At 43.4% G+C, this 27,059-nt stretch overlaps 1 protein-coding gene across 1 annotated transcript in view; it reads left to right on the forward strand.

The window, feature by feature from the left end:
• Nucleotides 1-27,059, forward strand: part of NAA15 (N-alpha-acetyltransferase 15, NatA auxiliary subunit) — a 689,053-nt gene that overhangs the window by 79,991 nt on the left and 582,003 nt on the right. Inside the window, exon 2 of the mRNA XM_078676786.1 lies at nucleotides 13,172-13,256. Within this exon, the coding sequence (XP_078532912.1) occupies nucleotides 13,172-13,256 (85 nt within the window). The remainder of the gene's footprint in view (nucleotides 1-13,171; nucleotides 13,257-27,059) is intronic.

Consider the following 27,059-nt stretch of genomic DNA (forward strand, 5'->3'; position numbering starts at 1 on the left):
TGTTTGTGGAGGACAAACACAAGGACTGTATTTACTGCCTTTATCCGGATCACAAGGCAGAAGACTGCAAAATTTGCCACACTCTCTCCACCAAGACCTTGAAAGACCGTGCTGGAAGACTGCTTACATGGCTACAGAGGCAAAAGGAGAGGAAACATGGAGTTTCCAGTGATGAGGAGGAATCGTCTTCATTTACTTACTAAAAAAGGTCCGTGAAAAGGGGTAGAGGTTCCCCATCTTCCTCTGTTGAGCGCCCCTCAAAGGCTTCCAAAAAGACCCCCAGCGAGTCTGATAGTCGGGGTTCAGTAAGCTCCCCCACCGCAGTGGAAAGGATAAGGCAGAACTGGTTTCGCCTCCTAAGGGTGAGAAGACAGACCCAGCCTTCAAGAAACCCTCCTCATATTCTTCAGAGAGGAGTTCTAAGTCCTCTACGACGAAGACATCGTCGACGGTGGGTCCGTCGACGAAGAAAACTAAACCCAAAATTCAATTGGTCCCGTCGACGGGCTCGTCGGCGGGAGAATCGTCGACGAAAGCTTCGTCGTCGTCGACGAAGGGAGCGCCGACGGCAGCGTCGACGAGAGGTACGACGACGACATCGTCGACGAAGACGTCGTCGACGGCTTTTTTAACATCGTCGACGAAGAAACCATCATCGTCGACGGCAGGGACGACGACGGCGTCGTCGACGGTATCGACGGTGGTGTCGTCGACGAGTGCTTCGATGACAATGTCTACAACGTCGGCGGGCTCGTCGACGGTGGTGACGACGACCTCTGTGATTCCAATATCGTCGACGAGAATATCTCCGGCGTCGGCGGAACCATCGACGATACTGGCTACGGAGAGACGAGTGACGATTTCTTTAACGACGATTACTCCGGAAATGACATCCCCGGGAAAGGTGACCACTTTACCGCCAACTTTGTTGTTGGACCAGGAAGGATCTGAGGAAGGCGGACAGGATGCTTATGACTATGCCAGTAGCCCGTCTCAGCTACTGATTAAGAGTCAAGAGACAGATTCGGATGGGGCATATGACCAAGGAGAATATCATCAAGTGGCCCACTCTAGGGGCTATGTGCCACAGGAGATGGTTTCGGTACCTACAACATTCCTGCATGACCTCCACAAGATGCTGCAAGACTATAAGTCAAAAGCGGAAAGACCAACACCACGAAGGTCTGCCCCTTCGACACCAGTCAGAAACCCCTCATCTGTAGTCCCTTTGGTACTTCCGGCACGGACGCCACCTCAGCCTCAGCGGCCGACACCTCAGGCTCCGTCAGAGCCAGCCGATGACCCGGAGGGGGATGATGATGATGATGATGAATCATCTGATGGTAACCAAGACTCTGATCATGATAGGGATGAATATGATGACTACATCATCCCAGACCAAGATTCACCTCATCAGGACTTGGTAGATTCGCCTCCTGCTGACATCGGCAGTTTTCACCAGCTGATGGAACGTGCAGCGGGAAGATTTAAGCTGGCAATGCCCGCGGAAACCACGGAATGTTTCTTATATGACTTCAAAGAAACACACCGCAAAACAACAAGATCGATTCCAATTGTGTATCATTTGTGGGATGAAGGTTTGAAAGCTATGAAAAACCCAGCGACGGTGGTCCCTGTGCTACCGCGTCTGGATAAAAAGTATAAAGCACCAGATGATGGACCGGCAGCGCTGACGGGCCATCCAAAACCTGACTGTCATCTCACAGGCAGCACAGAGGAAGTCGCGGAACCCCTCTGCTCCATTAACGGCCCCTCCTGATAAGGATGGGCGACGACTTGATAACACGGGCAAACGGTTTTCATCGATTGCTAGCCTACTAATACGTGCCTCCAATGCTTTGGCGATATTAGGACGATATGATCGCCAATTATGGTGCGATGTTGCCCCATATCTGGAACTCCTTCCACCGGAGTCTCTGGCGGAAGCAAAGAAGACTTTACAGGAGGGTGAGGCGGTCTCCATGGAAATTATAGACTGTGCCATGGACATCGCGACAACGTCCTTTCGGGCGTTAGCAGGAGCGGCAGTGTTAAGACACCAAGGGTGGCTGAAGGCGACTTGGTTTAGACCGGAGATTCAGAACAAGGTCCTTGATCTGACCTTCGATGGCGAAGCCCTCTTCGGGAAATTAATAGATGATACCCTTCAAGAAATCAAAAAAGACACAGAAACAGCCAGGTCTCTAGGTACCCTCCAGTTTCGCAAATCTCCCTTCCGAGGTTCGAGAGGCAGAGCAGGTGGTTATAGAGGTTCATACCAACAACATCAACAACGCTATTCTTCGAACAGCTCAGGTTACCAGCAAAATCGCCAGCCATACCAGCAAAGGCAAGGCCAATCTTTGGGTTATTCGAGGCCTTACAATAAGGGCAAGCAGGCTGCCCGTGGACGGGACACGTCCAAGCGCCAATAGCGGCCTCCTGGCTCTGCCTACTGTTCCCTCCTCCAAGAAATCACCAGTTGGAGGCAGGGTGTCAAAATTCCTTCAAAATTGGTCCAAAATAACATCGGACCGTTGGGTGATCAACATCATAAGGCGTGGACATACTTTGGAATTTATGGAAGTCCCTCCACCCAGGCCCCCGGCAGCCATTCCATCAAAACATCTGCGTCTCCTAAGGCTCGAAGTACAACACATGCTCCGCAAAGGGGCGATAGAGCCGGTCCCCTCCACACAACGGGGCCATGGTTTCTATTCCAGGTTCTTCCTGGTGAGAAAGACGCTGGAGAAATGGCGCCTCATCTTAGACCTCAGGGAGCTAAATACCCATCTCGTCTCCCTATCCTTCCGGATGGTATCCCTACAGGATATATTGAAAATGATCAGCTCGGGGGATTTCATGGCCACGTTCGATCTGGAGGACGCGTACTTCCATGTCCCGATTCACCCAGCACACAGAAGGTTCCTACGCTTCACAGTAGCCAAGAGCCATTTTCAGTTCAGGGTTCTGCCCTTCGGACTTTGCTCTGCCCCAAGGATTTTCACGAAGGTGCTGGCACCGGTGGCGGCATTTCTGCGAAGAAACCACTTCCAGGTCTTCCCTTATCTGGACGACTGGTTACTGAAGGCCCCGTCTAGAAGGTTAGCGCAGGACGCTGTGCAGGCTTGCACCAATCTGTTCCAGAATCTGGGGCTCACTTTGAACAGAGAAAAATCCGCGCTGATACCCTAGAGAAGAGCACGGTTCCTAGGAGCAGTGTTGGATTCAAAGCTCTCGAGGGCGTTTCCTACTCAAGAGAGGATAGAGAAACTGCAACGTTTGGCACGAAACCTTCGGGTAAAAAGGTGTCTTTCTGTACGCAGTTACAAGTCGCTACTAGGGGTGATGTCATCATGTATCCCCTTAATTCCGCACTGCAGAAACAACTGGACCTCCAATGGAAACAAGTGCACGGATCGTTCGAGGACAAGGTGGTTGTCACTCAGGAGATGAAGGAGGCAGTGATTTGGTGGTCACATCAAGACAATTTGTGCCAAGGTCTATCCTTCGCAAGCGTACCATCGCCTCAAATACTAACGACGGATGCGTCATTGGAGGGATGGGGAGCAGTGATGCAGGATCTGCAGGTCAGCGGCCATTGGTCTCCTCGCGAGCAAAAACTGCATATCAATCTGTTGGAGCTGAGAGCGATCAGGCTGGCTCTTCAAGCTTTTCTTCCGCGGCTTCAGGGTTCACAAGTGCTCATCAGAACAGACAACACCACAGCTATGCATTATGTGAACAAGGAGGGAGGAACGAGATCACTCCTCCTGTCGCGGGAAGCTCAACAGATATGGGAATGGTCAATTCTTCAGAGAATTTCACTAAAGGCGGAGCACTTACCAGGAGTGCTGAACGAAGGGGCCGACAGACTGAGCAGGTTATCCTCAGTCAGTCACGAGTGGGAACTGAAACAGCAGGTTCTGGATCTACTATTTCAGACATGGGGCACACCGTAGGTGGACCTTTTTGCAACGCCAACCAACAGGAAATGCTCTTCGTACGCCAGCAGGTTCCACCATCAAGGCTCATTGGGCAATGCCCTGTCGTTAGCCTGGACAGGGAGGTTTCTCTATGCGTTTCCGCCAATTCCCCTGATTCCACGCCTCATCAGGAAGATGAAAACTGAACCATGCAAAATAATCCTGATAGCTCCAGCATGGCCGCGACAATTTTGGTACACAGAACTACATCTGTTGTCGCTAGTCCCTCCATTGCGGCTGGAGGAGGTTCCGGATCTTCTGACCATGTCCGAAGGACAGGTTTGGCATCCAGACCCAAGATCATTACACCTGACTGCATGGCTCCTGACCAGCGAGCATTCATGAATGTCCCTCTTTCCAAGGAGATCAAGGACATCCTTTCCCAGGCAAGAGCACCTTCAACTAACAAGACATACAGATTAAAATGGAAAAGGTTTTGTATTTGGTGTAAGAAGGAAAAGGTTGATCCTTTTACGTCGAAATCTCATCAGATCTTGCCTTACCTACTCTCGCTAGCAAAGTCTAATCTGACTCATTCTACGATCAAGGTCCACTTGGCGGCGATTTCCAGATTCAGGAGAGCGGACTCTGGTCCTTCATTGTGGTCTTCTAGAATTGTCAAGCAATTCCTCAAAGGCCTGTTCAGGGTCTATCCACCAGTGAGACCTCCTCCTCCAACTTGGCATTTGAACTTGGTCCTGGCTCAACTGATGAAGGAACCATTTGAACCAATTCACCGCTCAGACCTGAAATATTTGTCATGGAAATTGGCCCTACTCTTAGCCCTGACATCGGCTAGGCGAGTGGGAGAGTTGCAGGCCCTTATTATCCAGAAGCCGTTTTACAGTTCAAGAAGAACACGGTCATCTTGCGGACGAACCCAAGATTCATTCCTAAAGTTCCTACAGACTTTCACTTGAACGAACCAGTAATTCTAAAGACATTTTTTCCTAACCCAGTCACTCCAGCGGAGAAGTCATTGCACACTCTGGATTTACAACGATGTCTTAAATTCTACTTGGACCGTACCCAGGAATTTAGAAAGACTTCACAATTGTTTATCGCCTTTGGTGGTCCAAGCAAAGGTCTCCCTCTGTCCAAACAGGGGATCTCCAGATGGATTTCAAGTGCTATTCTGCATTGCCACAACATAGCAGGAAAACCTCTGGTGGGCAGGATACGTGCTCACTCAACGAGATCAGTGGCATCCTCAACGGCCCTCTTTGCGGGGGTGCCTGTAAAAGACATTTGCAGGGCTGCTACCTGGAGCAGCGTACACACTTTCACTAAGCATTACTGCTTAGTCATTGCAGCAGGATGATGCAGCAGTGGGCCAGGCTGTCCTGAGGAACCTCTTCCAGTGATTGGTGAGCTTTCCTTTTTATCCCACCTTCCAGTGGTAACACATTTTGTGATTTCATTTGTGATGATATACAGTACTTATTTTCAAAATGTGTTTATGATGCTTTACTGCTTGCTATTCTGATACAAAAGCATGGGAATCTATGAAAGTTCCAATACTGGGGCAAGAAAACAAGTTACTTACCTGTAACTTTGGTTCCCCAGTATTGGTAACTTTCATAGATTCCCATGCGCCCACCCTCCTCCCCGGGGAAAGCTCAGCCTTCAGCAAGTAGGGTGTCTAGCACACAACGGCTACGAAAATCTGAGGCTCTGAGATTCCTTCAGGAAGGTTCCAAGGGTGAGGCTCTTCTGATTGGCTGATGCCTGATATTTGGTCTCTTTTACAAAAAGAGGCTGATATGCTACAAAAGGGAATGAGGCCTAGGCCTTTCCTCTCTCTTTTGTACCTAATACTATGGTATTTTGTTATTACCGAGACTCCCATTCCGACGACGGGGAATGATACAAAAGCATGGGAATCTATGAAAGTTACCAATACTGGGGAACCAAAGTTACAGGTAAGTAACTTGTTTTCTTCTGTCATTCAATGTTTACTGGCCCCTGCACAATATTTTTTCTGTTCTGATATACCATTCATCGGGGCTTTCCCTTATATCAGGTTTGTCCTTGGAAAAGGTAATGAGTTCTGTTTTAGTCCCGTGGACATATACCTGATAACAAAGGTTAGTGGTGTCAGAACCAGGTACTTCACACATTTGGGCCTTCACTGAGGCATATAAGGAGTTTTATGTGTCAATCCATTCAAGATATAGAGCATACTCAGTATGACATTCAGCTTTTGTTAGTACAGATGTCTCATTCACTGTCCTATTGGGTGAAATTATTGGGCAGAGTCAGGTCCTGTGGCTGACCCTGTTTAAGCCTTAATGAATTGTAACTAATGTAGGGGATGTAAAACCTTTCCCATTTCTTGTATTATAGTTTGCCACAGATTGTTCACAAGTGTTAAAATTCCCTTCTTCCTTATCTTTATATTGGTTGGTGCTGTGTTTCATGCAGTTCTTAATGAATATTTCAATTTAATCTCACATTTCTGGTGTTATGGTGCTTTTTAATTTATTCCTGGGAGTAGGTCCCCCTGTCTGCAGCAAATTGGGGGAAGGTGGAGGAAAAGGAGGGTAATCCTCCGTTGGGTCTCCCCATTATAATGCATGCATTTCTGAACCGTAGGTTTCTGTTATAGCCTATGTTTGGCTTAACTGATCAGTGGCCACTTGATAGGGTGGTGGGTGCGGTGTTTTACTCAAAATGTGTTCAATTATAGGTCTCTCTGAAATGGAATGAGCTAAGGCCATCTGTTCTGGTTTATATACCACTAAGGTCTTACTCTCCTTCATAAAATGTTCCCTCATTTCTTCAGCAAATTCCTAAGCCCTTTTCTTTGTCATATGCCCTTGCTTTATCCCTTTCAGTCTTTATTACTTCCTTCATGTTGCCTGGCATCTTTTTTCACCTGTTCAGCACATCAAACTGCAACAGTCTCACTCCTCTTCCAAACATACAATCTCCTCTTTGAAATATATAATCTTAGATAATTTGCTACAACTACCACCCATTTTCACCACTTATATAAGGTAATTATTTTAGTGCAGTAATGGTGAATCTTTGTCACAATGCAAATTCTTCCATTGGCTATTAAAAAGTACCAACATGTGGGGCTTTCACATAGCAAAGTACAATGCACTGTACTGTCCCTATGGCCAGATTTTATCATTGGAAGTCTCTAATCTCATTCCACATCATTACATACTTCCATGGTAAAGGAAACAATTGATGGCAGTGGTTCGCAACAGCCAGCACCTCTGTATTTGTTTGCCACAAAGTTATAAAGTAACCAGGATATTCTCCAGCATGCTTTATGTCTAGCACTGTGCCATCCACAGTGCTACTCTATATGCAGGATGCCCTCCATATATACAAAGTAATAGATTAGTTGACAGAGCACAACCCAACAGAGTTACACGGCTGATTTAAACAAGTCAGAATTTTGTTAAGTAACAATAGCGCAACTCCAATTTTCAAGACGAAACAAGTGTCGGCTGTTCTTTTTGTTTCTACGTGTCAACATTGGTAAATATCTGCGCATAAATCCTTTATTGTTCATATCATTGGAGTTGCACTATTGTTAACAAAATTCTGACTTGTTTGAATTAGTCGTGTAACTCTTTTGGATTGTGCTCTGTCAACTAATGTAATACTTCCATGGTACTCCTTGCCATGTCTCGACGACTATGTTGCCTCTGACTTCTTTGGATCCAGCCGCGTCTACCTTGTGTCTTGGGGTATTGGTGATCCCCTCAGTCTGCGACCACGGGAAACACAATCCCCTCTGCGGGTATGTATTTCAAAGTCAGTCGGTTCACCAACCAACTCCTGGATTGACTTGGTGGATCCCGGACGAGCCCCCAGTTTGTGAACGCACAAATCCGGTACAGTTGTCTGTTAATGAGGGACCGCAATCAAACACAGTTGTGGAGGTATATTTATTTAAGCTTAAGCCCGAGAAATCCAAAGCATTCAGCTTCCAAGTATACTCTGCCAGGCGCAGCTGGCTCAATCTACATATACCATTTGAACATCATTGACGGTTTAGCATAGTAGTTTCCCTTTTTGGAATACACTTTTTGCACCACATCTCTGTTCATATACTTCTGTTTATACGTATTACACGCCCCTTGTATGAGTTCAAGTGGGGAAAGATCCATGAATACCACAGATTATCCATTTCCAATAGCACATTGCAACAGGGTGTACAAATGAGGGCAAAAAAGGTTCTTTCACCCCACACTCCCATTGGTACCTATTCCTGATTATTAAAGCAAGTTACATAAACAATAAAGTAACCATAGAAGCAAGCCCATCCCAGGGGCTCCCAATTACCCTCTTGTGGAGTTGAATGGTTGAGGGTCACGATAAGTGACTCCTTCGGTCTTTCTTTAATTACTCTGATATTGTATGCGATTAACATCTTTTCCTTGGTTGAATAATGATTAGATTTACTGTCCATTTCAAATGCTGGGCTAAAAGGAAAAGCCTATGCCCTCTTGCTTTAAACTTGTTTATAAGTAATCTACAATTGAGCCATCTCAAAAGTATGAACTATCTTCAAGGTGGGAAATCAGAAGTCCTTGTCACTGCCATGACTTTCTCCTTCAAATTTATGACATTTGGCAGGGGTGTGCTTTGTGTACAGAAGGAGTCTAGAAAGTCTTGTATCAACTCCTAGGGAACTACTGTATGAACACCCAAGAAGAAACCGATATACACGTTTAGGGCTGTCACACTCCTTTCTGGGAGCGGGTGTTCAAGACGAAGAGTAAGGGCTTACTCCAATTTTGAATCCACTGTTCTCAAGGAGTATTTTTAGGTGGATTGCTCAGGCTACCAGCTGATTCTAGTTTATTACCATAGTAGTGTTGCAGTTACTTTACACGTGGAAACAAACCCAACACAAACTTTACACATGGAAACTGCTTCACAGATTGAATGTTGCAGTTACTTTACACGTGGAAACAAACCCAACACAAACTTTACACATGGAAACAAAGTGAGTTTACAGTACTGCACTAATTTAACCCGTTGGAGACGCAGAGACGGGGAGTCGGAGTGGAGACTGGGTGGAAGCCGCGGAGACTGGGTGGAAGCCGCGGAGACTGGGTGGAAGCCGCGGAGACTGGGTGGAAGCCGCGGAGACTGGGTGGAAGCCGCGGAGACTGGGTGGAAGCCGCGGAGACTGGGTGGAAGCCGCGGAGACTGGGTGGAGGCCGCGGAGACTGGGTGGAGGCCGCGGAGACTGGGTGGAGGCCGCGGAGACTGGGTGGAGGCCGCGGAGACTGGGTGGAGGCCGCGGAGACTGGGTGGAAGCCATGGAAATGCAGGAGACACTGATATTCAGATAGACACACTTTCTGGATTAAGATTTACTTTTCTGACAAATTTGGTGTAATTCTTTTCAACCTAATTGGTTGTAGCGCTGTTAAAAATTCCTATGGGAAATTGTATGTGAAACTCATTTTGCAAGATTTGGTCTCTAGTGCCCTTTTTGGAGTTCCTCTGATCTGCACTGCTGTGAAATTTGAATGCTACAACTTAATTTACACTTATGTACAACTGCTTGGTAGCTTCCTGTATTTTTTGTCATTGAATGGCTTTTTGTCACTTATTTGCTGATTCCCATTTAGTGGCTTCCTTCCTCACATTGTTTTTAATCCTTTGGCCCCCTTACATTCAACAAGTATTGGCAAAGCTGACTCCTTTTAAAGGTGAACCATTATTGGCTGTTAAGTGAGGATGTAATTCGTTCAGCAGTATTTGGGATATTTCATTTTGAAAAATGTTGGGTTGCTTTGAGGGGACTAATTGTTATAGATAACGTGACAGTAAGACCTTTTAGTTTATTGCTGTTTTATGAATTTCCGGGAAATTTGGCAGTTCTTGTTTAGCTTCCTCTTGATATGTTCAGATTTATGCTGGTACATCAAAGGTGTTAGGGGGGCCAGGAGGAAGTTGTAAAGAGAATCTGTCAATTTGCTTCAAACTCTTGTCCCACTTGATGAATCTGCATGAAATTTGAAAGACCTTTTGTATATTGGTTTTCTGTTGGCAAGTCAAGTTTTATCTGGTCAATCAGGTGAGTAGGGTAGAGTTTTCAGTTAATAAACTTGGCATTGTGTATTGAATTTGCATGTGATTTTACCAGCTGTTAGCAAGTTACCTTCTTTGTTGTAATCTAAAATTTCTTGCTGACCCACCAAGAATGTGCCAAGTTAATGGGGCTAGGAGGGGTAAAAAAATCCAGTAACTTCAGCTCAATTTGCACATCTGCATGAAATTGGACAATAACTTTTCATGTTTATCTTACTCGCGAGGGGCCATGTAGTGTTCATTGGCTGATAACTACGATGTCCTCATACAGACCATGCAGAGTAAGACATTTTCAATTTCCTGTTGGTATGCCAATATTTGAACAGTTCTTTAGGAAGCAATCTTAAAGTAGGGCAACAACTTTGCCACTGTATGAGTCTACATGAAATTATGCACGTAGTTATAATTGGTGCAGGAATCTTGTGTGCATAGGGCAAGAGACGGAGCAAGTCTAAAGTGGGAGTAAAAATGGTTTGGTTTGCTAATTTTAGTACCTTTTTATGGATTTCATGAAAGTTGAGATACCAGAATTGGTCTGAATTGGTCTGAATTTGGTAACTGCATTTGCATCAGTGGGTTTGATGCATTTAACTTTTGCTGCGCATATCTGATGTCCGTATACCACGGGTTGGCTTTAACCTCGTACTGAGGAACACCTCCTCTACCAGATGCTTCCACACAGCAACCAGTAAAAAGGTGCAAATCACTCATGAAAATGTTTCTTAAAAACACAAAAATGTGTATGAGCTGACTTAACAGCGGTTATAACTTGATGTACATGTAGTGCAAACACTTTTAACTTTTCCATCAGGAAATATCCTACGAAATTCTAAAACTACGTTGTAGTTCCACCACAAAATCTATATACCCTTAAATTCTTCTGTTGTGGGAAACTGGGCAAAACAGAAGTCGCATCCCCACTATGCATAGCTCATGACAGCCACTTATGATATCTCCAATGGCTCTGAAGGCCTCACTGATGTCATAGGACCTAATTAGTGACATCACGAACAAGCTCATTTTTTTTTAATGTTTTCTTTTACCAAATATATTTTTGTCACAAGCTACTGAACAGATTTACACTGAATTTGTATTTTGTGTTATTGTGATTGGGTGGCTGTATGATGGTGTTCTGAATTTGCATATGATAATGGTGATAGGTTTGTGTTTTTATTTTATTTATTTTTTTAATCGGTGGGTGGCCGGCCATCTCATGTGCATAAATATATTCTGTCCTGTAGAGTGAGAATCGTCTTCCTCTTCTTCTTGAACTCTATAGTGTTGTACTGTTTTGGAGAAAACAATCTCTAGAAGTTGTGATTTGACATTGAGGTAAGTGCCCTACTAACAGGCTGAACATGAAGATTTGGGTAGGAAGGAACCAGCCTCGCACACCCCTTCACTTAATAGTCACTGATGATTGCACCGTCACTGTGTAGCAGGGCCCTTATCAATGCACTGTAGGTTTGTCACTTACTGATCTTTCATGGCTGGCTGTCATTGTATTTGTTCTACTATTCTCGGTGTGTTGGATTCATTATCCAACTTCACCTCAATGTTTAGTATCTCACTGGGTTTTTTGTAACTTGATGTAGAAGTGTCATTCATTGGATTTATTTAGGGAAGTAGTTCAGAATAATTCGTCAAATTTAATATCTTTTTCACAACAGCTTTTGCTTGGTTGAAGAGGTTTTGCACATTTAACAGATGGTGAAATTATACTCCTTGTTTCTTAGAGGTTCTGAAGCAGCTTTTGCGAGCGTGCAGTACGTTGCATATTTCCATTAAATACAATAGACTGCCAATTGTTCTCTAAACTAATAAACCCTTCAGTATGTTGAACCAGACTAAGGAGGGTGTAAAGATGTTAGACTACACAACACAGGTAAAGCAACAAGGTATTTATTTTACCTAACCCACCAACAGACATAAGCAACTGCCTTAATAGAACTCGCACCTCAAGTACAATGACAGGGTTCTGGAAGCTAAAAGCATCACAGTGGCTGAGTGGTGAAGACACCACACAGGGATTGGAAGCATTCCTACCTGCTGCGATGGACTTATGAGACAAATGAGTCTGATTTGCTTCCCTGTTGGAAGAATCTAGAATGTGGAGATAGGTGAACTAGATGCACCATCCTGTACTCCTTCAGAGGTTCCAAAGGTATAGTGGAGTGAGTGAATACTATAACTTCACTAAACTCCAATGCAGGTTTGGGTTTGAGGTTGTCTGCATATTTCACCCTTCTCTAGTTTGACAGTTTGGAACACTGCTGAAAGCACTGTATTAAAGCATATTTGTATGTGATGTCTGTGTGTGTTTCTCTGTGTGCCTTTCTCTGTGTGCCTACACTTGGTATCTTTCATTTTCAAGTCTGGTGTTGCATGAATTAAGTGTGGTTTGTCCAAGAACAATATCTGATTAGTTTACCGTAAATAGGCAGGTCTCAGTGATTAAGACCTCAGCTCTGCCTGGTGATTTGTGCCGCCCTAATGGTCATTTGCCTCTCTCGTTAACTTGTTCACTTTATTCATGCTCATTTCATCAGGGCTAAAATATCTATGCCCTGTCAGTTACTTTTAATTAGGAGTTCTGTAGTGCAGCCATGCTGGTGACATAGGCATTGTACAGAGAAAATACTCTGAATACCTTTCCATGAAAAGACTTACCATTCGAACAAGCCACTCTTTTTAAGGTGTTTTTGCTTTGTCTGGCATAAGCCAGAGTATATATGCTCTCTAAATACTTCTGACATCTATTTTTCCTAACATGAAACAAGAATGACAGTGTGTTTACCGTGGTAGTACTGGAACTTGCAGGCCATAGGCTCCTCTAATTGAATCACTTGCCCTCTGTCTTTGGCTCAATCTTGTGGTTAGCTCTTTATTATAACAGTTATGTGGTGGAACTGATGGCATGGGTGTGATATGTACAGTGATGTAGCACATGGATGAGAGAGGAATTCCAGTACCCTCAACATTTTGCGTGTATTATTTGTTTGCTGATTGTAATATCAATTGATTTTGAGAAACCCATAGATTAGCATTGTAGCTTGCCTTCAGTATTGTCTGTTTTATGATTATCTGTTATTGACATTGAGTTTTCCTCATCACAGCGATGTTATGAACATAAGCAGTATCGAAATGGGCTTAAATTCTGCAAGCAAATCCTCTCCAATCCAAAGTTCGCTGAACATGGAGGTGAGCTTTCAGCTTTTTTCCCACTGTGATTGAGCCTCATGGCAATGCTTCTCTTCATTTTGTTTGCTTTAACCTCTTTTTCTGTTGTCAATATTTTGGTTATTTACTCTTCTGCATTCTTTACTTGCACTGGCATTTACAGACTCTTGACACTATCCAAAATCTTCAGATAACTTTTTGACTTTAGACCGAAATGTACTATTTTGTGTAATTTTGTTATTTCTGGCTAGAAAGTGTATATTTTTTTTATAATATTGTTTTAGTTTTCCACTTTTTTGCTATTTGTTCTCACTTCTGAAGGGAACAGAACACCATCCCTGCCAGGGTTCTGTGGTTGAGAAAAAAAGACAAGCTTTTAATTCAGATTTGGGCTTGTAACTTAGAGGAGACTTTTACAGATCATCCTTTCGAGAATTCCCCTCTACCCCCCACTCCAAAAATTACGTCTCTTACCAAAGTATCTCACTATAAATAGGGTGTGCATTGCTGGGTGTCAACTCTGTCGCCACTTTAATCTGACTGGAGTTGTGCCAGTCTGACTAATGTTTCTTTCCTTTGGTCGTCTTCTGGATGAAACTTGACATTTTGCTCAGCCATCCTGTGTTTTTTTTTTTTTTTTTTTTGTCTTCATGCGCCAAAAGAATATTTTTCAGAGTAAGTTGTTCCAGCCACGCCCTTTTTAGACTCTGAAGATCCTTATGGATGCTCTTTTTGCAGACACCCAGTATGTACCTCACGGTACTACAAAATGTAGATTCAACTCAGTTCTTCCAACTTTCCAGGCCCTTGAACTGATCTGAGGGTGACCCATTCTGCAAAAAGGCATAATCATTGGACATAGTTGTTCATAACCTATCCAGCCAATTAATACATGGAATCCAAAAATGCTTCCTTCTTTTCCAAGCTACCTTATCCAATCTGAGTGTATGCCTGATTGCTCTAATCCAATCTAAATATAGTGGTGCAGTAGCACTCACCCACAGTTTGCATATTTCTCTACGAGCAAGAATGATTAAATAAAGAGATAATTTATTAATGTCTTGAGGAAATTCCTCATAATTAGAAACAATTCCAAAGAAAACTAACGATACACTAACCTGTATATCGTAATTGAAGAGCACTTTCATACCTTCTATTTCAGACCAAAAATTCATTAGCGCGGGACAAGTCAGAAACATATGAAGGTCATCTGCCTTTTCCTGGTTACACTTTGGACAGCATGGAATAGGCCCCTTAGAAAATTTAGCCAACCTGGCCGGAGACCAATACACTCTATGGAGAGAAAACAAGTGATTTCGCTTTAAATTGGCAGGTGATACTGTAACATGTAGTAAATCAAAAGATACTTGCCATAAGTTGTGCAAGTCGACATCTGAAACTTGATCCCTCCAAAGTTGTACCGGGAGACCAAACGCTCCATCTTCTCCTTCCAGAATTGTCCAGTAAAGCACAGATGTTATTATTTTCCTTGTTTTTTTCAATAGGAGTTCCTCCAGGGCTGAAGTAGCACCAATATCCACTGTCATAGCCTGGGCCCAACTTCTAATTTGTAGATATTTGAATTTAGATAAATTATTATCCGTAAGATTGGAAAACTCCTCCCACGTCAAAAGGACCCCTTCCGGCAATAATTGGCTCCAAGATTTGATATTTGCTATCCGAAGTGGGATGGATAATGAGTCTTTAGTCCATTCAGGAGAACCTGGTGAGTCCCAAATTGGAGCCATCGCAGAATAGTAGGAGATATTTAGCACCCTTCTTACTCTGGCCCACACATATGCCATATCTCTGAGAACCTTTAAACGCACCTTCTTAAAAAAACGCGAGTCACCAAACTTAAACAAAAATCCCTGTGTGCCACCCTGAATCTTGGATAACATAGTCTGAAACATAAAGTCTGTTTCGGTCCCTGATGGGGAATCAAATAGCCTTATTCCCGCCTTAATTAATAAGGTCCAGGCATATATTCTCAGATCTGGAGCGCATAGCTCTCCTTTGGCTTTCCTTCTTCGAAGCTTCTTCCATGCAATGCTTATGCCCTTTGAAGCCCAAATGAATGAGTTCCATTTAGCTTGGATCTTACTTAATCTGGATTCCTTAAAAGCAAGTGGAATGTTTTGAAAAATAAAATTTAATTTAGGTAACAACATAATTTTAACAATGTTGACTCTTCCAATTAAGGTCAAAGGAAGAAGTGACCAACTTTTTAAAGATTCTGTAATTTCCCTCAATTTTTACTAAATTTTTATCGGCCAATTGCTGTATATCCTGCGTAATTTGGACTCCCAAATATCTAATTTCCTGTTTTAAAATTGAAATTGGAGTTAAAGATGTTATATTCCAGCACATGCATTCTGATTTAGACTGATTAATCTGATATCCAAAAATTAGACCGAACTGCTCTGCTGAGTTATAAATAAGAGGAATTGCCTTAATGGGATCTGATGTATATAACATCAAATCATCCGCATATAAAGAGACTTTTTCCCCCCAGTTATTATGTTTAAATGGTATGATATTCTGGTCTTGTCTAATATTTTCAGCGAATGATTCGATGTAGAGATCAAAGAGCAAGGGTGAAAGCGGTCACCCCTGTCTAGTGCCTCTTTTGATTTTTATGGGTGATGATAGACTACCATTTATTAATATTCTAGCTGTTGCAGCCTGATAGAATGCAGCTACAGAACCACAGAAGTTCCCAAATTTGACCTTTCTAATACTTTAGCAAGAAATTCCCAGTTGGCATCTAATCTAATAACCGCCAGTGGAATTTTGTGAAAAGAGGCAACATCTATTGCACCAACCAAAGCTTGTATAAGGTCTTGTATAGAGCGTCCTCTAACAAATCCCTTTTGATCTACATGTAGAAGACTACCGGCTACCCCATTTAATCTCTCTGCCAATATTTTTGCCATAAGATTGTAATCTGAATTTAGCAGAGAGATTGGTCTGTATGAATCACACTGTGATAGCGGCTTCAATGGCTTGGGAATAAGAACAACGGTAGCTTCGTTCCAAGAAGCAGGGATTTTACCGCCTTCCTCAAATATAAATGTAAAAAGTTTCTGAAGAATTGGTGTAATTACTGGAGCTAAACTTTTATAGATCTCAGAAGACAGTCCGTCCGGACCCGGAGCCTTACTTCTTTTTGCAGAGTCAATTGCCATAGCTATTTCCGTTAGACTAATCTCTCTATTTAGATTCTCAGATGTCTGATCATCTAGACTGCGAACCTGATATTGATTAAGCCATGTCTGAATTGATTCTTGTTGCGGAACTAAATCCTCTTTATATACTTCTTCAAAATGATGGAAGAAAGCCTGTTCAATATAAGCACTGTTCTCTGAAATCACATCAGTATTACTCACATGTACCTCTTGCCGCTAGCTTCGCCGTATTCAAAGTGTGCCAGAGAGCTAGCCTGCCATCTTTTCCTCAGTCTTTCATCTAATACCTCCTCCAGTTGCAATTTACATGCTAACAGATCTTCTTTAATATTGGCTCCTGCTGCTATGGTAGGGTCTGATAAAGCCCGTTCTAAAATCTTAATTTTTGACTCAATCTGCGAGATCTGCGCTCTGTATGCTTTGTTTCGCAAATTGAACTGGCAGTAGCCGCCCTCTCAAAAAAGCTTTATATGTGTCCCAAACAACAGGAAGTGAAGCTGTACTTAACTGCGAAAAACTCATCTGATTCAACAAGCAACTTCTCTATTACCTTCTTCCAGGAGAATGCTCCTATCTATAGTCCATCTTTTGATGCACTGTGGGCCAGACAACTTAAGAACTAAAGAGACAGCAGAATGGTCTGAAATATGCGCTCCTAGGTGTTTTACCTCCTCCACTTGCTCACATAACTGTTCTGCAATTAAAAAGAAATCTAATCTGGATTTGTCGCAATTTCTTATTATGAAAAGTAAATTCACTTTTTATACCTGATTTCTTCCTCCATATATCAATCCAACCAAACTGGTTGATTGCGTTTAATAATAGAGATCTAGTTTTAGGGTTATGAGAGAGCTTACGTTTATATGATTTATCCAATTGTGGATCAAGTACTAAATTAAAATCCCCTGCAAAAATCACAGGGTCCTCAAAATCCATAAGCTCAACCAAAAGTTCTTTAAGAGGGAGTGTATCATGTAAATTCGGACCATAATATCATACGATTGTGTATTTATGTGAATTGTGTTTTACTTTTGCTATGACCCATCTCCCTTTTTTATCAGTTCTCGTCTCTAACAACATAAACTCAGGATTAGATTTAATCAGTATAGCCACCCCTTTATTTGAAGTTTGCTGCGAAGTGGTTATCACATGTTGAATCCATTTTTTCTCTATACACATGTCTCTTAACTCTTGTTCCGTGGAATGCGTCTCTTGTAAAATGAAAATATACTCGGGTGCATCTTTTAAATATTGAAATATCCTCTCTCTCCTGGGTTTAACCCTTAAACCATTTACATTCCATGACATAATCTTGATATAAGCTAACAAAGCTATCCTGTCCTGCGACATTTTGTGTTTACTAAGTATGAACGACTAAGTACCATATTCGGCGATTTGGACAATTTTTTGTTTTTTTTCCCCACATGCTCCCCACCCAGGGACCTGACTAATCCCCCCCCCCCCCCCCACCCCGCACAAACCCTCCTGTGCTCCACTGGAGAACCCCCCTCCTTTCTCTTGGCCTACCTCGGGCCATTGAGGCTCCATTCCCAGATGTCTGGATGGTTAAATGTTCATATAGCTAAGAATCTCATAATAAATCTATGAAATGTGATATTATTTGCCTTGCTCCCTTTTATTATCATCAGTAAGTAATTGAAGATACTCTTCAGCCTCATCCAGCCTCTTAAAGACTCATTTTATTTTTATACATCACTTTTAAGGATGCGGGGAACTTGAGTTGAGCAGTGGCGCCAAGTTGGATAAAGGGTTCGAGTAGTTTGCCAAGCTCCCACTGCCTGGATGCAGTTATTGAAGATACACCCGATCCGATCTGAAATGTAAGCCCATCCAGCGATAATGAACTACTTTTTAGAGCCCTATTAAGTATCTCTTCTTTCAGCGTATAAGTCAAAAAGTGGACTAAAATCTTCCTAGGTCTACTTTTGTTTGGATTTAATCTGAATGGGTCTCTATGGACTCGTTGGATGTCTCATTATTTCTTCTTCTGAAAGCTCAACCTGGGTCGTTTGTTTTATTAATTTAGCCACAAACTCTTTGATATTTCACCCTTGGGCCCCTTCCGGGACTTTCAGGAGGCGCAAATTATTCCTCCTTTGCGCGTTTTCTAGGGACTCTATTTTTTCTTGATACCCCTGCTCACGCTGTCTGAAATCTTCACGTTTTCTAGAATGTTGAACAGCGAGCGCTTTGAGGTCTGTTACCGTGGACTCTACTGCAGTAGTTCTAGCAGCGAGTAAATCCAACTTCTCTTCCAGCTTCTCGCAATACAATTTTATCTCTTGCTGATTGCTTTGAGAAGCTATGAACCCACTTTTGACCTCATGGCTAAGGGCTTGTAACATTAATATTACGGACTGATCCGTGGTCAATATAGCTGATGGAATAGATAGTAAATCATCCTCGCTATTGCTTGTTGGAGTACTAGCCAACACTTCCGGCTCTGTATCCTTAGTTTCAGAAACTTGCATTATGCTATGCCTTAAATCCACGATCTGCTCCAAAGCTTGATCTGATTCTAGGTCTTCCAAAGGCTGATATTTATTAGATGTTTGGACCCCCCTTGAAGGCTCTAATGTTGAAATCCCGTCGGAGTGTTTAAGTTCCAATACCGCAGGCACAGTTTTAAAATAAGCCTTCAACGACGGTGGTGGTTTAACCTTTATAACAGGCTTCTGTGTTTTAGATGTACTCTTTTTCCCAACTTTTTTTTTTTTAGAGATTTTGCCTTAGATTTAATCACCGCCAATGGTGGGGTAGCTATGGGCCTGTTTACAGCAACCTGCTTCCCTTCTCTGCTTCTAAGCGTGTACCCGGAAGCCTGGCTTCCTTGAGTCTCTCTTCCTGACATACGCGATAGAGATACTGATGACACTCTCTCTCCATCAACCATGTAGCTGTTATTTTTCTGGTTAGAATTTTTTTTCGTGGCCGAATGCATTGTGGGTTATGTAGTTCTAATTGCGCAGCTCCAAATTCGCCTCCAATATGAGGAAGTCTGTATCCAGCCCTTCTCCCTTTCCAGAGCTCAGAGGCTGCCTTAACCCATTGAATGAGCCCCCCTCCCGGAGTGGTTTGCAGTCTTACCTTTGAGTTAGTGGTCAGAATACTTGTTGTGCAGGTAGTGACGGCTTTCGCCGTGTCTAAGCCAGGTTCCTCCTCCAGACTGACTCAATCCGCAAAGCACACGGTAATATAAAAAAAACGCTTCTGCTTTCTCTTTTCAATGAAAAAAGCCACTCCACTCTGCGTCTGCTCGTCTGCTCTCGACGGCTCCGGCTCGAAGGCTCAGTTAGCCGCCATACACTCCGGATCGACCAGCCCCGCCTTCCTCTATGCGTCTGTTACCGCGGCCCCAGCCGCAACTGCCGAGTGTCTTCAGAGTGTGTATGCGGGAACGTAACCCGCTAGAAAGGGCTCATTCTGATACCATACAAAGCTCTTGATGCTCGTAGATTCAAAAAACCTTCGATATTAGCTATTTTGAAGCAATAGCATTGCAAAAACCCGCCCGGACACCCAAGCCTCAGGAGCCTCCCGACTAGCCACGTCTGCTAGTCGCCATGTTCTCCTTCTTGCTGACCACCTTCTCCCACAGCCATCCTGTGTTGTAAAGATAGGTGTTTGTGCACCAAATTGTGATTTAAAGGCTCCAAATAGTTAAAGCACTTTCACATCGGGAGCCTGGAAATAACTTAATATGTACTGATGAGACAGATGGTTTTTAATGACCCATATTTGTTTCTCAGTGAAAACGTTTGACCAAAGTAACAGAATAATTCTTACCTACATCAACTATTGCACATGCCAAAATGTTTTGTAAAATTAGCTCCCTCAGGCCTGTGATTGTAAAGAGAAAAAAAGCTATAAACTGCAGAACAGCAAAATAAGTGAGTGGGTGTAAAAAAGATAATTACAACATTAAATGTAGGCAATTTCAAAGGTATAGTCTGAAAGACACTTTTTGAAGTGAAGTGTAGGCCCATATTTAATAGCATGTAAAAGCTTCTGAATAACGTATGTGGTTATGACAGTAAGCAGTGTGCAAAGCTAAATGGCTGTATATGGTTATTTTTTCCGGAGGACCTCACTAATGGCTCTTTCTCGGACATATAGTATGTAGTAGGAAAATCTCTTATATTGGGGATTGTTTAGCGATATAACATTTAAAAATATTAGTTACTACATCAAGTATTAATCTATGTTCAGTCATAGCCCTTGGACGTTACTATATTCTACAATAATACCTTTTATGAATAACATTTTTGAGGAGATGTTCAAAAATATTCGAGGTCAAGTGACTTATTAGGTACTGAAAACAGTTCTTAATAGTATCAAACATTAAGATATGTCATACCTGAATTAAGAAGAGCTGGATGCCCATGCAGCATGTTAACCGCCTGGTTCTGGAATTGTGACTTGGTCAGGTAAAACAGTCTGCTTGGATACCCGCCCATATTTATACTAGCAATGTTTCCGTTGTAGCGTGAAGTTGACCTCTATTCCCAAAACTCTATGGTGCACTGCTCTGGTCTTGGATAGCCACACTGTGATATGTTCTAAGTAAGAAACACCCATGCTCATATTTATACTAGGAAGATGTCTATCTCCACATGAATCTAGGGCCTACTAAACGCTTATGGTGCACCTGTGGTCTGGCACAGCAACATCTTGGAGTTGGAAGGGGGCACAACCCATGTCATTGGTACATAATCCTATCCACTCATTCAGTTGGAGTGTTCATTATAACCTTTCCCATGTGCATACCTTACTTAAGTTTCTAGTCAGTATAAATAAAATTACCAGCAAAACAAAAAACAAACTTCACCATAACTTAGAGCAGGCATTCGTTGAGGCATTTTTCTGTTCTGTTGTGAGCACTTTGGGCAGAGTAGCTCTGATATTTTAATTTTGTGACATTCCATGGGTGAGAGATTGTATATGCTCTGAAAAAATTAGTACCCAGTGAGAAACGTTTACTGAAGCAGAGGATATCCAATGTACGAGTGAGATAGGTCGTCCTGAGCTCACTTTGAATTCTTGAAAGTGTCTAGATCATCACATCTTGCTCTTAAGCTATTTCAGTACTCCCCTTGCCCCGCTTAGCATCATGGCCTGTCATTGCATTATTGGCTTGTGTCTTTGTCCTTTGTAAATATCGACTTCTGATTCGGTAAACGGCTTGTTAGTCCCTCCTTAGTACTGCCTTGTCTTAATATGAAACCTACGAGGACTGGCCCTTTTACTTCTCTGTTAAACCGTCTGTTATTTAGTCTGTAAGCACTATTCCTTTAGTGAGTTCTGTCTTACGCAGGCATGATGTGCTTTGCAGCAAAACACATGGCCCCATAAAGACGAGAAACCTTTTGCGACGCACGAAAATGAAAGCGGACCGTGCTTGTTTCAAGGGAAGTTGCGCTTGTTTTCCCTTTAGCGTCTCGCGAGAGCAGGACTTAGCAGCTCCACTTTATAAACAAAGCGCCAGTATGAAGTGCTTCAGATTGGGCACATTTTGCGTTACGAATCGAAGGCGGAGGTTGCTGCTCAAAGAACATGGCCCATGGGGCGGCAACGCCTGTGGCCATCAGAGATACCGGGACCCGAAGATGAACAGTGGTTTTCCCCAGATTATAACTTCCCACCTTCAGTGAGCTAGCTTACGCGTGCACAGCGACAAATCTACAGACCCCAGTGATGACAGTGCCCCAACACATTCACTCTCATTCTGACTGATTGTGGGGCTGGGCGAGGCTCCAGCAACCTTAGAGGTACACTCACAGGGCACATCAACAATTACAAATTCCGCGTGCATGACCGTCCCCACAAACACACCCCCACAGTCACACACCGATTACAACAAATGCATGGCTCCAACCGACCGAGACATAGAGGAGCAGAGCGACCTAACACCCAGACACCGATCCCAGGAGACTCTTCGCAGCCTCCCACACACACACAGAGGACCATACATACATGCTGCAACGACACTCACAAATCCTAAAGATAGGACGGAGATCATATGGGCAGCATGGATCCCATGAACATTCACATCCCATTAGTACAAGTGTGCCTTTCACACCCTCTTGAAGTTGTGACACACAACAATTCAGGCGTAACTAGCTACTCCTCTGACAACATGCAACAATAATACGGCAGCCAGATCTATAGGACCAATCAACATGACGAGCCGGTCTCAGGAACAGACAATTTACACACCAAGACAGCATAATCACTATCAGAAACAGACACTACCGCATGCTCCACTCACAGATAGCTGGAAGCTGCCACCAACCTGACCATGTGGGATCATAACTCAGTCAATATATGCCCTCCCTCTACCACAATGTGACACTCTCACACCTTAACAAAAATCCCAGGTTAAGCCAATACAACTTTCTTATGCACTTAAAAACAGATCACAGAACAGTCAAGTATGTACCTAGCAGCAAGACTATGACGAGGACACTGGGTTTCTAAACCCAACATCAGACCTAGTGAATCACACACACACTCACTGCTTGAGCATAGCACGTTTCTGTCTTCCAATCTGCATTACTTAAGTGACATCTGGGTGGTCTCAGTACTTCTGAGTATCCTCATGCAGGTCATTTTTGTCAGTCTCGTGCTTGCTGGGAAGCAGGTGACTCCAGTGAGCAGGTATAGTCCAGCTCCTGGAAAGTTAGATAAGTGTCTCCTTACCGTCTGAGGTCACAGCAACAAAGCAACGTAGGCCAAATGTGGAGGAACAGTTGCAATCCAGCAATAGTTCTACCTCAGGCCTCCAGCCTATACTCAAACAATGGCAGGTAGGCCCCCTGGGTCATAAGCAGGTCTGCTGGAATTATACAATTGTGCTGCAGCGGCGATTTTCACATAATTATAGATTTGCTGTGTTTGCCGCATTTGCCACAGTATCCATTATCTGCACATAATCTGCATATTTTACCAAAACAAAATTGTTTCTAGCTCAAACAGTTCAAAAGTTCCTAAAAATGTGTGACACGTGTTGCTGCGCAGTGGATGGCCCTTTGCAAAGCTGTACAGGTCAACTTTCTATTTCTTATTTCTATTTCTTATAGGTATAATTGGGTTATGACATTGCATTGACGGGCATTGACGTGTGGGCACAGGCTATGGCACATCTTCACATTTCATTTGCTAATATTGTCAGCCCTACATATCATGACCTTCATTGACATATTTACCCCTTTCCAATACCACCTTTGGGACTGACCTAGTATTATATTTATATTGAATATTGTCTATGGACACATTTCTGTTCCTCTACCATGGATAACTCTGTTCCTATGTGGAGCTAGGTCTCTGCAAGAATAAGTCTCCCAGATGGCACTCCAACCCAACAGTGATGCAGTTGTCACCACAGTCTGCTCTGGGTTGGGAGAGGTGTGGGGTCTGCTGATGGTCAGGTTGCGGTTGAGCAGCCACCATTGTAGATCTTGTGCAGTTGCTTCTGAACCCTGGATGATATTTGCCAGGTTCCTTTGGTGCTGGGCCCCCTGAGACTTCAAATCCCACTGTCGAGTCCACATCTGCCAGCTGGTTTAGTGGACAAGAAGGAGGCCAACAGAACCAAAACTCTGAGAACTGCTCTCACAGAGATCCAGGACAGAGGCTGCAACATTGGTATCATAACCAGAAGTTCCTGGATTTATTTCTGTTGAGGAAAGCCCTTGTATTGCACCCTGTCCAAGACTGCTTCTATAAAATAAAGTCTGACGACGGAGACCCGCGTCGCTTTGGCTCAGTGATTGAGAACCCCCAACAGTGTCAGCAGTTTCACTGTTGTCTGGAGGTGGACTACGACTGACTGGTGACCCCACCTTCACTTGTTGAGTTAGGAGAAAACTTGTATCCGCTATTTCTGAAGATGGATAGCGACCACTGCCATCACTTTCATGAGCACCCGAGGGGTGATGATAAAGACAAAGGGAGCATGGCAAATTGAAAATACTTTAGACAGACCTTGAGCCTCAGGGCAATGTGTGATGGACAAATAAAAAAGAATTTAGCAGTTTCGAAGCTACCCTTTAATTGTCGGGTACTAGGGCAGACAGAACCTGGGCTAGTTGGAGCATTTTGGATTTGTTCTTTCGTAAGAAGGCATTCAGAGGGTGAAGATCTAAAATAGAACGAGGACCTTTGCCCTTTGGTCTAAGAGAATAGCAGGAGTAACAACTCGCCCCTATTTGCGAGGTTAGTGCTGTTTCGATGACCGCTTGCGCAATAGGACTTACACATCTTACAGTAATATGGATAGGTTTTCCTGTGAGTTCTGCTCTGATGTGGGCCGAAGTGCGGTGGGTCATAAAGAAACAGACTAGCATAGCCCCGAAAGATGATGTGGAGTTGTATGTGATGGACTGCCACCCTGGGAGAAAATGTTGGATCTGATCTCCCACAGGGTGGTTGTGCGATGCATAGGGCAAACTAAATCGGCTTGTAGGTTGATGCAGCGGAAGGTGACACAGGCAATTTGTGTCCCTAGTGACGTGCATGTTATCTGCATGGTCCCCAATGCTGGCCACAAAGGGGTTGATATGACTGCAGTGGGGTCCGAGCAACCTGCTCTTGTCTATATGCCAAACCTCTGGAGGACCAAGTCTTATGGAAGAACTGTGTTTGCGGGGGTGGGTAATTAGAATTGACTTTGCTGGTTGACGCTGGGACCACAAAGCTCTAAGGAATTGAGGTTGAGTAAGAAAATAAGATTTGCCAGGTGCTGTTCTGTCATGCCTGGCTGTCTGCCTGTTAACTGGTGGGCAAGAACAAAGATAAGATTGAGTGCCCATAAGGGTGTCCGCTAGGGCTTCTGTGAATGATAGGGAGGGCTCTGAAGAAATCTGCCCAGGCTGAAGGACTTCAGTGAGCAAATTAGTTTTAGCCTCAACTTATGGGAGTTGTAAATACAGTACCTCAGCGGCAAGGACTACTGCAAAGGAAGTAATATCTTCTGTGGGCTTCCCAAGGGACAAATCAGCCCTGCATCAAGGGGACCATGAAGCCCACTGTCCTCTAGTAAATCCTGGTACAAACTGTGATCATAATGTGAGGGTAAATCATACTTCCCTCCATTGTCATTTCCAAGTTGCAAAGAACCAAGGCGCTAATGGCCAGTACAACTCAACTGATGACTGTCTCGGAGTTACGCAGGTAGTCTTATCTCCTTATGGAGTTATTTTAGTGCATTCCCACCATATATAGAGATTTGTCCCCGTCATACCACATTTTCTTAAACAGAGGTCCGACTATATGTATCTCACACACTTTAATTTCTTAAGGGTAATATGTTTGCTGTGAAATTCATAATTGTACCGGTCGTAGCACTGCCTTAACACCTTCGCAGCGTCGAACGTTCAGCGCCCAGTGCTAAACGTTCGAATAACAAATGCTGGCCCGTCGGCCAACGGTAGTGCGCAGCACTGGGAGGTAGTGCTCGTGACGACCGTTGGCCGACTGCAGCACTTAAAGGGTTAATTGCTACTTCTTGAGTGGCCCACTTGTCTTCTTGCCATTCATCATCTTCAATAAGGTCTACATTATGTTCCCTTTTTTCATCTAACTTGTATCAATAGCTCTAGTGCATTATGTGTGAAGGTTTTATAAACTTGTATTATAGCTTTCTTACCTGCAGGTCCATTGGTGATGAGGCTTGTTTTGCTATATGTGGATATATGTTCATAGTGTCATATTTGTAAATATTTTTAAAATTATGTATTGTGTACTTCATATTCGCTTTGCAACATTTCCTATGTCTTCACATTGTCCCATCACATATTGGTTCCGGTGATGTCCCTCTTCTTGATACCTTTTAGGGTTCCCACCTATCTTGGGGCCTGATGGCCCCACAGAGAGGTCTTTTTGGTAATGATCCCTGACAAGCCCACCTTTTATTCAACAGCTTGCTATACAAACGTAATCCTTGCTATGGGCCGCATAGGGTTCAGGTTACACCCATATATTAATGGAGGATACCTTTGTTCTTCAAATAATTTCTGACCTAGTGTAGCGTCCTCCCCAGCCTGGGTACCAGTCCATGACAGCGCCACACACTGAGCTTGGTATTACATGTCCTTATTCTGATGCCAACATTCTAAATCAAGCTTTTATGACATTGTGCTATGACACCTACGTCATAGCTCGATGGAGTCTATTTGGTGCCAAAAGGGGTCTGTCATAAAACATTGCAAGACACTTCATCTCCCCTCTGGTAAAAAAACAATTGCAATATATCCACGCCCTCTTTCGATCATTCTTGGTGCTTTAATCATTTGTTCTGATCTAGTTTACTGAGAATGGTCATCTTCACTATCCGAGATTGTCATACATGTTGAAGAAATAAGTCACTGCATTTTCAGATTCAATCTTCCTTCACCATCTCGATCAGAAGACCAATGAATCAAATGCAGATAGTGAGAAGAGTTCCTGGTAACAGACTTTCCAGGATGCCGGGCAGTCACCAGAAATCCCTTGGTAGACACTGTGTGGCAAGGGTCCACATCCTATGGAGCATCAGATTTCCTCCTCTGTATTTAAAAACAAAAACCGACCAACGGCGGACCACGATAGCCGCACCTCACTTCCTCTTAGTAATATT

Source organism: Lissotriton helveticus, chromosome 2_1, assembly GCF_964261635.1.
Source record: "Lissotriton helveticus chromosome 2_1, aLisHel1.1, whole genome shotgun sequence".
Lineage (NCBI taxonomy): Eukaryota > Metazoa > Chordata > Amphibia > Caudata > Salamandridae > Lissotriton > Lissotriton helveticus.